At 28.7% G+C, this 12,916-nt stretch overlaps 2 protein-coding genes across 2 annotated transcripts in view; both read left to right on the top strand.

Moving 5' to 3' along the window:
- Positions 1–2,361: 2,361 nt before the first annotated feature.
- On the top strand, positions 2,362–6,030 carry LOC100159566 (talin-1). Its single transcript, XM_008180220.3, has 2 exons — positions 2,362–5,390; positions 5,448–6,030. Exons 1-2 carry the CDS (start codon positions 2,678–2,680, stop codon positions 5,672–5,674), a joined length of 2,940 nt encoding a protein of 979 aa, XP_008178442.1. The 5' UTR covers positions 2,362–2,677; the 3' UTR covers positions 5,675–6,030.
- A 1,690-nt stretch (positions 6,031–7,720) lies between these two features.
- Positions 7,721–12,916, top strand: part of LOC100161611 (actin-histidine N-methyltransferase) — a 33,527-nt gene continuing 28,331 nt past the window's right edge. The window contains exons 1-5 of the mRNA XM_003241381.4: positions 7,721–8,118; positions 8,193–8,516; positions 8,579–8,776; positions 9,634–9,698; positions 12,235–12,293. Coding sequence (XP_003241429.1) covers positions 8,004–8,118; positions 8,193–8,516; positions 8,579–8,776; positions 9,634–9,698; positions 12,235–12,293 — 761 coding nt within the window. The 5' untranslated portion in view covers positions 7,721–8,003. The remainder of the gene's footprint in view (positions 8,119–8,192; positions 8,517–8,578; positions 8,777–9,633; positions 9,699–12,234; positions 12,294–12,916) is intronic.

Raw genomic sequence — 12,916 nt, 5'->3', positions numbered from 1 at the left:
TTTGTTTGCAACTGATCCCCCCCCAATACAAAAGTTATGTATACGCCACTGTTCACTACAATTTTATTTGAGTAACGAGTAAAGTAACTTAAATACTTTTTAAAAGTAACTTACCCAACACTGGTCAATTCTACAATTATGTAGCATAAAATAGGGTATTTGTCCATAAATGTTAAGTTATGTTATTTTTATGTACAATGACACTTTTGCTTATCAAATATCAATAATTAATCAATTAGAAGAATTAAAATAATTACTCTATAAAATTATTCTTATAATTATTGATATTTAACAAAAAATGATCAATTATAAATCTGTTTAATGTCGGGTAATGTATCCACTACATTTTTACATAACTTATCTATTACTGTACGTTTTTATTGAAGAAATGTAATATAATTTTTTCAATAAGTATAGAGCTATGAAAATAAGTGTTATTAATTCAGATTACAATTAATTAAACTGTACAATATCACTACCTATAATTTAAAATTTAAATAATAAATATATCAAAACAGGAAAACGAAACTGACTACTAAAACATTCATACTAATAAACAATAATTTATTTCTGAGAACTACTGTATAACTTCAATATTTAATCGTTTTCATTACATAATATTATTAAATAATTATAATGATAATTGTTTATGGTTTATCCTTATAATTATTTCATAGACGTGTTTTATATTTTTTAAGCCATTATTTATTTGTAGAGTTTGGTTGTTAAAGTTCTTAATATAATGTAACTTATAATCACGAATTAAAATTATTGATTAAAATATCTTATAAAATTGTATTCATTTTTTATTTTCTTGATGACTCACAATACGAGTAATGAAGGGTCAAACCCTGTTTTTTGACATCAAAGCAAACTTAAACTAATATTTTTTTTAAACCTGAACAGAACTAAGAATAAATTTAGTCAAAGTCGAACATTATTTTCATGTTAAATATAAACCAACCATAATTATATATTTTTTTTTTGAATTTTAATTGTATTTATGTAGCTATTTTAAGTTTATTAAATAGGTATATTATTATATTATTATAATTATTTCTGTGCTGTATGCTTTTGAGTTCTAAACACTGACCAAGATAGAATTTAAACCACGAATTATTAAGATATAATATATTATCTTAAATCTTGATTGTGATCATGAAGACTAGAGATCACTAGTCTTCGTGATCGTGATCTATAGTACGGTCCACGAAAAGTCGAAAACGAGCGGGTGATTCTAATTTCTAGCGCCTCCCTTTTTGGTAGGGCTATAAGCGGAAACGGTTTTTCAATACGGATATATCATCATGTCAGTGTTACGGAAACAGTTTCATTGTTCGGACTTCAGATCATAGGTAAACACCACGAACTACTACATAGGACCATGATATAAACAACATGGTATGATCGTAACTTTTTGACGGTCAGATCCTTCGGTAAGCACGTGACGTAGCATAGTGTATAGTAATAATAATTTAATGACAATATGATAACACGGGTAAGCAAGTGACGTATTGCGCGAGCTTGGACCAATTCTGGACTTTTGCGATCATACCATGTTGTTTATATCATGCATAGGACTGGACACTCCGGGCAGGGGGAGGGTGGGACACCGGTCACAAAGTTGTACGGGTATGTACGTTTGCGACTGTGATGCTATCTAGTGACGTACTAGATTTACTACATTTAGAATTTTACTTTTATAAACATAATATTTATATATAGACTTATGAAATATGAAAAATTTATGAATATATAATTAAATATGTAATTTATAATTACTTATTATATTACCATGAGAATGAGACAATACTTACGTATGTCTAATCAAAAGCAAGTTAGAAATCACGCAAAAAAAAAACTTTTCAAATTGGTAGCAACATAGTAACTAGTAATACGCATTCATTTATTTAGAAATAATAGTGAATATAAAAAGTTTGTCGTTGATTTGAATTTTTGATCGTTTTTCAGTTATCACTAGTGACTAGTCACGACTTATCACATAAAATAATTTACAACAGCACAGTATAAAAAAATGCCACCAGAGAGCAGCTACATAGCGAACGTACGACCACCGTACAACTTTGCAGTCACCTTATTTTATACAGTGTCCAGTCCTATGTAGTAGTTCGTGATTTTATATCTGTGGATATATATGATATATAATATATGATATATGATATATAATATATGATATATATCTTAGTCCGTGATACAAATACGAGTAACCATTGATATTAAACCACGGCTAAAGATAGTATCTTTAATCGTGATTAAACTATGTTTAATATCTATGGAGATAACGAGAGGGGCACGGACTAATGAGGACAAGATATGATAATACAACATATTTTGATGTGTTCTGTAATTTTGCCTACAAAATACGATTACAAATCGATTTAAAATTTTTATTTTTAACACCTATTAAATATTATTCAACATGCATCTTTACAAAAACACAGATTTTATAATTACTCGTCGCGATTTATTGACCTTAGGAAAATATTCATATTTAATTATCGCATTTACAAAACGAAAAGTAGGTGCACACCTAGCAATGCCCATAAAAGGCAATGTTCACCTGTTGTTACTTGTTTCATTATGTTTGAAACCCACGGTACGAAAGTTCGTTTTTGTTGAATGTTTAACAGTGATTTAGTCGTAACCGTCGACGACAATGGCTATGCTTTCTTTACGTATTCGGTTTGTGGACGACGGGGTGACGAAGACGAGACAATTCGATCCGTCTATATCTGTGTATGAAGCTTGCTGCCAGATCAGCGGAAAAGTATCACCTGACCATCTGTCGGAATACACATTGTTCTTAGCTGACGAAGATTCCAAAAAGGGCATATATCTTGAACCTGCACGTAATTTCGAGTATTATATACTGCGAAATGGAGACTTACTTGAATATCGCAAGAAAGTGCGTCCATTGAAGGTTAGCATGCTTGACGGGACGTTAAAAACATTAATGATAGACGATACTCAGCCTGTTGCTAATCTTATGGCTGTAGTTTGTGCTAAACTGGGCATAACTAACCATGACGAGTACAGTCTGGTACGTGAATTTCCTGGAGGCGATGAAAACAATGCCAACGCAGGAAATTCAATTAAACGCGATTATAAGATGGAACATTTGCGCAAAAAGTTAAAGACAGATGAAGAAACTAATTGGATTAATCCAGGGGCAAGTTTACGAGAACAGGGTATTGATGAGAAGGAAGGGGTTTTATTAAAACGCAAGTTTTTCTTTTCAGACGGTAACATAGATTCACATGATCCGATTCAATTAAATTTATTATATGTTGAAACAAGAGATGCTATTTTAAAAGGCACTCATCCTGTTCCTGAAAATCTTGCCATTCAGTTAGCCGGCTTACAAACACATATTCAATTTGGTAATCATGATGAAACTAAACATAAACCTCCGTTAGTGGATTTAAAAGAATTCCTGCCACAGTCTTATATGAAAAATAAAGGAATTGAAAAAAAAATACTTAACGAACACAAGAAATACATTGACTTACCTGAGCTTGAAGCTAAAGTTTTATACACTAAAACAGTTCGAGCTCTTCCAACATATGGCGTTACATTTTTTTTAGTTAAAGAGGAAATGAAAGGTAAAAATAAACTTGTACCTAGAATTCTTGGAGTAACTAAAGAGTCTGTGTTGCGTTTAGATGAACGAAGTAAAGAAATATTACAAAATTGGCCTTTAACTAGTGTCCGCCGCTGGGGAGCTTCTCCTCATACATTTACATTAGATTTTGGCGATTACTCTGATCGTTATTATTCTGTTCAAACCACGGAGGCTGAGCAAATATTACAGTTAATATCAGGTTATATTGATATAATTTTGAAGAAAAAAGAAGCTAAGGATCATTTTGGAATTGATGCAAATGAACATTCTACAGTGATGGAAGATACAGTAAGTCCGTTAAAAGCAATTGTGATAGAAAGTAATGGTCAAAAGGTAAAAACTGAATCGGTTGCTAAACCTGCTATTCTTAGAGTTCCACAAGAGGCTACATCTTATACAACTGGGTACATTTCAGAGGAACAATATACTTCAATTGAAATCACTTGCACTGAAGCTATATCGGGTGTATTAGAAGATCTTGATACTACTATGTCTGAAAGTAATAATTTGGAACTGGAAATTAATGAACAGAAATTTTCTGACTATAGGGAAAATATCTTAAAAACTTCCAAAACATTGGTGGAAAATACCAAATCATTAGTAGCAGGTGTTGGAGTGTCCAAAGAACAATTGGATGATTCTTCTAAAAACGCAGTATCGACGGTATTGAAACTTGTAGAACTTGTGAAGTCAGGTGCAGCTTCATTAGATGACCGTGAAGTTCAAATTCAATTGATAACAGCTGTAAAAAATGTTGCTAGTTCGCTCGGGGAACTAATAAAGGGATGTTTTGAAACTCCATCTATGGATGAACTAAAAGATAAAGCAAAAGTGTTGGTAACTAATGTTACTTCTTTATTGAAAACCGTGAAATCTGTGGATGATGAACGTACTAAAAATATTAATGTTATGGAATCAACAGTTGAATTGATTGAAAAAGATTTGCAAAGGAATCAAATTGTATCAAATAATGAAACAACTACACAATCACTTATTCAATCTGCAAAATGTATTGATGAAACCACTAAAAATATGTTGGATATTGTCTATAGAGGAAAACCAAACAATGTCAGAAATGCTGTACAAGAAAGTCATAAGTCAGTTAGTGAGTTATTAACAGCTTGTCAAGGAAAGAATTTAAATGAAAAAGTCTTGGATGCTGGACGTCAAGTTGCCGAAGAGTTTAAAACTTTTTTGACTACAATTTTAGAAAATTCAAAAAGGCCTAGTACTACTACAAAACGGGTTTTAGAAGAGGTATCACAGCGCTTGTCTTCAAAGGTACATTATTTAATTACGATTGTGGAACACATTGAAACCATAGAATATCATTTATTGGATTCAGCGACTTCAATTGATACAGCAGTGAAAAAACTCGACACAATTCAACCTCGACCTTACGAATTCAAAGTTGATGAAACCTGTTGGAAATCTGATGAAGTAATTTTAGAAGCCGTAAAATCAATTGCAGCTGCTACCTGTGCATTAGTTAAAACAGCTTCACTTGCACAACATGAAATCGGAGTTGATGAAGGGGTAGATGGATTAGTGTATGCAGCTAGAATGGTTGCCACGGCAACTCATAGTTTAGTAGAATGTGCTCGTGAAATCATTGAAGGTTTATCAAGCGAAGACAAACTTATATCTGCTGCTAATCAAGTGGCTTCTTGCACAACACAACTTTTGGTTGCATGCAAAGTCAAAGCAGATCCAAACAGTGATGCTACAAAACGACTACTAGCTTCTGGTGATAGTTTTAAATTGATTGTTTTTAATACAAATTCTTAATAAATTTTTTTTTTAGGTAATGTTGTGAAACGTGCAACTGAAAATGTAGTTCGTGCAGCTCGCCAAGCCATGAAAACTGATGAAATCAAGAATCTTATATTAAATGAAAGAATGGTTGGTGGTATGGCCCAAGAAATAGATGCTAGATCTGATGTGTTAAGAATTGAAAGAGAGTTAGAAGAAGCAAGAAAAAGATTAGTGGTTATAAGACAAGCAAAAAATAGAAGCATTGATAGTTATTAGCATAGTATGGCAATTTGTTCAATGTTATCTTAAAAACAATTAATTTACTTGTAACGTAATGTAATTACTGAAATTAATACATTCCTTTTGTTAAATATTAAAACAACTAGAATTTTATTCTATACATAATAGTATAAAAGTATAAAAATAAAGTCCTTATATAATCTAGAAATTTGCTAGGCTAAACATGTGTGAAAAATAATGCATTTGGACCATATCATTTACATGGTTATTATCCCAGTGCGGGATGATGTGGAATTATTTTAAATCGGTCTAATCTAGCAAATTTTTAGAATATAATATTATTTTGATTATAAAGATCAATTTAAAATTATAGATTTTTTTTTTTTACCAGAAGTCATAAGAGAACATTTTTCATAATTGTTTATGTTAAATCTTAATATTAGGTCTCACTAAGTTAATATTTAAAAAATTACTTATAATTATTATAAAATTTAATCCATCTACCAAATTAACAAAAATAACATAAAAATAGTATTTTTTGTAAGACTAATTTTTTTACCATATAAAGTAATTAATAATGTCTTAAGAAATTAAAACATGTTATAAAAAAAAATAAGATTTATATTGTTTTTATTATCTATGTTTAAATTTAATTATTTATGTATTAAGTATTAACCATGTGAAATAATAATATATTTTTTAATTTTGCTATTTTTACTTGTATGAAATAATATAATATTTAAAAATTTTAACTATGCAATAAATTATTAATTTGGTGTTAAAAAAAATAGTTGATATTAATTATTTCAATCTAGTTTCCAGGTGCCAAGATTACACAAACTACAATAATTATAGAAGCAGATTCTTAATTATTTAACTGTAATTTTTATTATCTAACTATGGCTGATGTATTATATTGTTTTTGAAGTGACCTGAAAAAAATTTTGTTTGTCCAGGTCTCATTTTTTAAATTTCTTCAAGTTAACATTTATGCTATTTGGGAGGGGCAAGTGTGCTAAGAAACTAAGCTTTTCAAACATTTTATAACAGAAATTAATTGCTGCAGCAGATTTAAAACTCAACATTTGACTTTAGTTGGGCCTATTAAAATATTTAAGTGACTTAAAAGCTACAAACTTTATACAATGAAAGTTAAAATGTCTTAAATGCTAAATGTCTTAAATGCTTAAATGTTTAAATACTGAATATTTTATAAAAATTAAGATGTGTTATGGCTGACAGTTGACCAGCTGTACAAGTATCCATAAAAGGCTAGAAGTCCCTCAGGCCACCAGGTCGGAGTCTCCCAGTGGTCCCTAGTTGTTTGTATTACATTTTTGTGTTACTAACACCAGGTGTAAAAATAGTTTTAGGATTTTGGTTTAACATTTGAATACAATATTATAGAAATGTTTGATAAATTCTTTATTACAAAAACACAAATATTGTTTGAATATTTAAAAAAATGTATTTATCAGTAGATACCTAAGAGTTTTTATTTTTTATTTAGTATTTTTATAATCTGTCTTTAGCCTTTATAAATCTTGACAATTATTTCTACTGAAATTTAGATTTTTACATATTTTTTGTGAATACTGAATAGAGGTATTCGGGCCGGCAAAAAGCCAAAAATTAAATGAAATCTAATACTATTGGAGAATCCATATTAACGCGTCCTAATCTGCCATATGGCAGCGGGGGCGTCGATGTTTCATAGAAATAGATTTAAATAGATTTCATAAATTCTGTATTTCTGTAGCCGGACTGGTGTCTAATCTCTTTTCTATGGTCATTGGTCCGGCGAATGAGCCTGGCGCCTACCGACCAATACCGAACCACTGACCCATTACTGACGATTCACTCATAGACATAATAGGATCCTATGACCTAAAATAACACAGAACACTAATGCTAATAATGTCTATGCAGTATGCATTCACCCAGTTTAGTAATGTACATTTTATTCGCTTGGCGCTCTAGTGTGCAGATATTAAATTAGATGTCTCTTATCATAGGCCATATCTCGTCCATGATGATAAGGTTCATAAAAATATTATGATTTCAGTCAATACTCAATATTGAATATCGTAATAGACTCCTTACTTAGTCTTGTTACGATGTGGTTTAGTTATTTAATATGCTTATATTATAGTTTGTAGTTTTATTATAAGCCTTTGTTATATTCACTATTATTCATTATTACTTTCCCTCATTCTATCGTTTTGCTTACTTTGTAGTATTTATTTTATATTTATACAGACTAATATACTTAAAACTGTTAAATACAATTCGAGAATTCTGTTGTAAATCTAAAAATTGTATTTTGTTTATTAATTATTGAAGTTAAATAGTCGCGCATTTAGATATGGAAAAGAAAGTCAAGAACACTAGTCAAAAGAAGAATCTTGCCAAAATGCAAACCATGAAGTTAAACGATTGCAAAGCAGTTATATTAAAGCTGGTGGACGAATTACTCGATGGTTAAAAAAATTATTTATTTGTTAGGTATGCTTTAATAGCTTATGTGGTATAAAATTTATATTTTGTTCATTAGCAACAAGTATGATGTCCAATTCCCCATCAATCAAAGAACAATGGTCCATACATTTGGTGATTGTCAACCTATTATCTAAAATTAATCAGTTAGAAGCTGAGTTTGAATTGAAGCCCTTATCTCAGAGAAACGATCAATCCATTGAGAAGTTGACCAAATGGGCCACTAAAAACGGTGCTATTCTTAATGGAGTAGAAATTCATCAATTTGAAAATTATGCATATGGTATGAAAGCTAATAAAAATATCACTGTTGGTGATAAGCTTGTGACTGTACCTAGAGCATTGATGATGACTGAAGAAAATATACCATCGTCTCCACTATGTAAGTGTTTAATTCTATAGAGATTGTATTTGATCACATAATTTTCTATGTTTATACTGTAGGGAAATTACACTCGCAAGACATGATGCTGCGTAATATGCCAAACGTGGCTCTGGCAATATTCATTTTGGTTGAATCTTTGCGAAAAGATAAGAAAAGTTTTTGGCATTCATATTTAACCACCTTGCCAGTGACATACTCAACACCGGTATATTTTGATGTAGCTGATCTAGAAGCTTTGAAAGGATCACCTGCATTTGGTATTATATGCAGTTTTAATGATTTTTAGATTGCTCAAATACATATAGTACATAATCTTTAGTATATTATGATGTTTTTGAAATATAAATACAAATAACTTTAAAAGATTAAATTTTCTTAAGGGGTATGCATACCAACCATTTCTAAGAAGTTTAATATAGGCAATTTTATATTTGTGTGCTTGCGGGTAGTGTAAATGTATGCATGTGTGATCATTAGTGTGAGTGACTGTGTATAAAATAAATAGCGGAGAGCACCCGCACGTGCACGCTGTTGTCAGTAATGCAGCATCTTACACACTAATTATAAATGTGAATTTTAGTGAAACACCTTAATTTCATAATTCTAATAATATAGTTTACTGAGTGACATTACAGTATGAACACATATTATATAAATTAAAGATAAGAAGTTTATTTAGGTTTGCATAGGAGTCGAATTTTGATATTTTATTTTCAATGTCCAATATTTAACTCTAAAACTTGTGATATTTTACTTTTTGAATTTAAATTATTGTGTTTAGTAATTAAAACATTGAAAATAACCTTATATACAGACATAGATTAACTTCTCTTCCACAATATTGATAATAGGTGTATTTACTCTCAAACCACTCAATAAACCATATTATTGAAAATACAAAAGTAAATTTTCATAGAATTTTTCAATGCTATTCATACCCCTTAAGAATATTTCTATTTATCTTAGTAAATTTCATATTTATTTTTATCATAATAAAGTTTCAGTAATTTATCATATTGCTAAAGATCTGTATATTTGTATATTGGCAGATTAAATTTTACCCAACATGTTTTTCGATTAGCACTTAGTTATTTACATATTTTTATGAATGTAGAAGCAGCACTGAAACTTAATAGAAATATAGCTCGACAATATGCATACTTCAAAAAACTGTTTCAGGTAATTATGGGTAGTTATTATTATTTTAAAATTATTATTATGTATGGCTTATGGACATTTTTTTTTTCTTATTGTTGTCGTATTTCAGCTTCAATGTGTAATACTTAAATAAGTTTTAGGAGAAGTAAAAAAACTAAAACACTAACGTTACTCTCCGTTTACTCAAGACACAAAATCCTATTACAATTATGTACACCCGGTCACCAGCAATTTTTTTCCATTGCTTAAAATATTTATTTTGTTTTAAAACCATACAATGATTCAATTAAATAATATAACATAAGACCTAGTGAAAATATGTATAATATAGAATGATAACTTTATAACTAAATTTATTTAAAGCTTATGAATAGTTTAAATAGTTGACTGCCACAACAACAAAAAGTTATAACTTAGTTTTTATCTGTGTGAAGTTTATAACAAAAACATATAGTTATTTCTTTTCTCTGTCTCTGATGAAAACAATATTATTTAAAATCAGTTAAAAAGTATAGAGAATTGAAAAACTATAATAAACCTGATATCAATGACTAAATATACTTAATCGGTGGAAACTGGAAAGAATACCACAGAATCTGTGAGCATACCCTAATAATATTATCTAAGCTAAATCTTTATTGTAGTATGTAAAATTAAATGATATGATGTATAAAGCTTGATAACGGTGGAAGACATAAGTGCCAAAATGAGATAAGAAAAAAAAAGTTGTACTGTACAAAAGGGCCAAAATCACATCATACATAAGCGCCAAAAACCTAGGTACCTGTGTGCCACGGTTAATAGATATTAAATTTAGAACTATATTGTTCAAAAACTCCAAACGTTTAATCTTAATAAACAAAATATGTATAATCTGATAAATAATTTTACAATGGAAGAAATACCAGGATGGTGAAATAAATCGTGTAGAATATGTGAAAAAAGTGGGATTAAAAAATCAACCAATTTATTAAATTTATAATTTGTTATTGACATTTTTTTTTTATAAAATCTTAACTGATGTATTAAATTTATATTGATTTGCATGTATATCATAATTTATGATTTAATAATTTTATAATATAATATAATTTTTATAAGACAGCAATTTTCAAATAACTATTCATATAAAATAATATTAATATAATATAGTATACATATAATATCATTTTTATAAGATATATACATTTTGAAAAAACTACTTATTATATAAAATATTTATTTTAGCGCAAATGATATGTCATTTTTGCACCTTTGGCGCTTATGTCATATGTTGGGTATAACAGGTATAAAACATTAGATTGGCGCTTATGTCCTACAAATTTTGGTGCAAATGATAGGTCATTTTTGTACCTTTGGCGCTTATGTCATATAGCCCTTGATAAGATAATGGTTTATTTAATAAAAACATTCTGTATTTCTATATTCTACCTACTATTACTTTATTTTTACATAAAATGGAATTTATTTCCAAAGTCCATAAGTCATAAAATTATAAATATAATATATAATATACCTAATGTTATTTATAGTTATTTTATATATATCATAATAAATGTAATACTAAACAATTATGATTAGGTAATGATTATATTAATTATAACATTATTAGAAGTTAAACCCAATATTATAACCTTGCAATATGTCTATGACAATTTAAGTCTTCTGTCTCTTTCTTTTGAATCTGCATCAAGCTGATCAATAGTTGTATCAACATTAATTTTAATGTTCAATATGTATATGAAGTATTGCGATGGCATATGGCAAATGGAAATTAATAAATACATTTTGATTAATCAATTCATTTTTATTTCTATAGTTAATCTTATAAAAATATTATACCTTTCAGTTTTCATGAAAAAATAATTCTTACAAATCTAAAATGCCTTTTTGATAATATTTTTCAAATTAATTTAAAAATATATAAGCGGGACATTGCCCCATTAAATATTTTAAGGGGGGCAGTTTCCTCTTCTCCCTCCAGTATACGTTTATGAGTTGAGTTGAGTAACTACAAAGTGATACCCCGTAAAAAATGTTCTCTTTAACTTAAAGAGTTATAACATTTCATTTTTGTCAAATAAAGTTATTATTTAATTAATTTTAATAAAAAGTTTTTATTAAATTGCATCCTTAACTTTTCCAAAATTGTTTGTAAATAAATAATGTGTTCACCTATAAGTTGAATAATTTAAATTTCAAGCTTGTTTAAGAATAAGTTGGTACATAAAAAATTAGAATGAGTTATCTGTTTTTTGTTTAATTGTTTTTTGGCTCCTGAAAGTTGTAAAAATTGAGTCATGTCTTTTTTCTGTTCCGTCAGTCCATTATTAATATTTTAAAGTAGGTATTTGCATTTCAAATAGAATCGTACATTTAGAATATTATATTCTTACAAATCCAAATGTATAAAATTAATAACATTTTTATGCAAGAGAAGCAATTTGCTTGTTTTTAGTGGTATTAACAATATTTTTTGTGAGGGCTTAAGGAATAATAATATAATATCAACATCTGCTATTTTGGATTAATAATAAATGTATATTTATATTTTCAGCTGTCCAATGATCCAGCTAGTGTAATATTAAAAGATACGTTTACTTATGAGTATTATAGGTAAGTTGAATATATTTTTAGCCAGTGGCGTGCCGAACTGACAAGCCGACCTGAGGCAAACTATACAATTTGATCCCCCTCCCCACCATCAACAGTTTTTTCACTATTTTTTTTTATTATTCAAAATAATAAATATTATTAAGTTTTTTTAGGTATAAGTTGCACATCTATACTAACACACCCACCCACCCACCCAAATTTCCCTTGAGGCAATTGCCTCAAAAAAAGACTGTTCGGCACGCCACTGTTTTTAGCTATAGAATTATTTGTGAATGTGAGCTCTAAAATCTAATGATGAAGTAAAGTATAATATTGCTAACAGCTCTGAATAACAATTTACTCTTGTTGATAGGCTTCCATTATTTTGTATTACCTAGTCTGTGTATCCTTGTTAAATTGTATTGTTACACAATCTCAGATTTGAATTTGAATATTTGTTGTAAATATATTTTTTTACTCGTTATGTTTAGTATAAATCAAATTTTAAAAATCAAATAATAGAAATATTATGGATACTATTATAATTTTTAATTATTGTTTGGTTTTAATATTTTTTTTAATAATACTTGAATCTTATTGTTTTGTTATTAATTTAATATTGAAATATAAAACTCAGTTAGGCA

Source organism: Acyrthosiphon pisum, chromosome A1, assembly GCF_005508785.2.
Source record: "Acyrthosiphon pisum isolate AL4f chromosome A1, pea_aphid_22Mar2018_4r6ur, whole genome shotgun sequence".
NCBI lineage: Eukaryota > Metazoa > Arthropoda > Insecta > Hemiptera > Aphididae > Acyrthosiphon > Acyrthosiphon pisum.
The sequence above is the reverse complement of the archived record's forward strand: the minus strand, read 5'-3'. Positions and strand labels throughout refer to the sequence as shown.

Excerpts from the sequence above, each read along its gene's own strand:
- LOC100159566 (XM_008180220.3), top strand. The coding sequence starts at position 2,678 with ATGGCTATGCTTTCTTTACGTATTCGGTTTGTGGACGACGGGGTGACG. Across the intron at positions 5,391-5,447 it reads AAAACGACTACTAGCTTCTG|GTAATGTTGTGAAACGTGCA; the intron begins GTGATAGTTTTA and ends TTTTTTTTTTAG.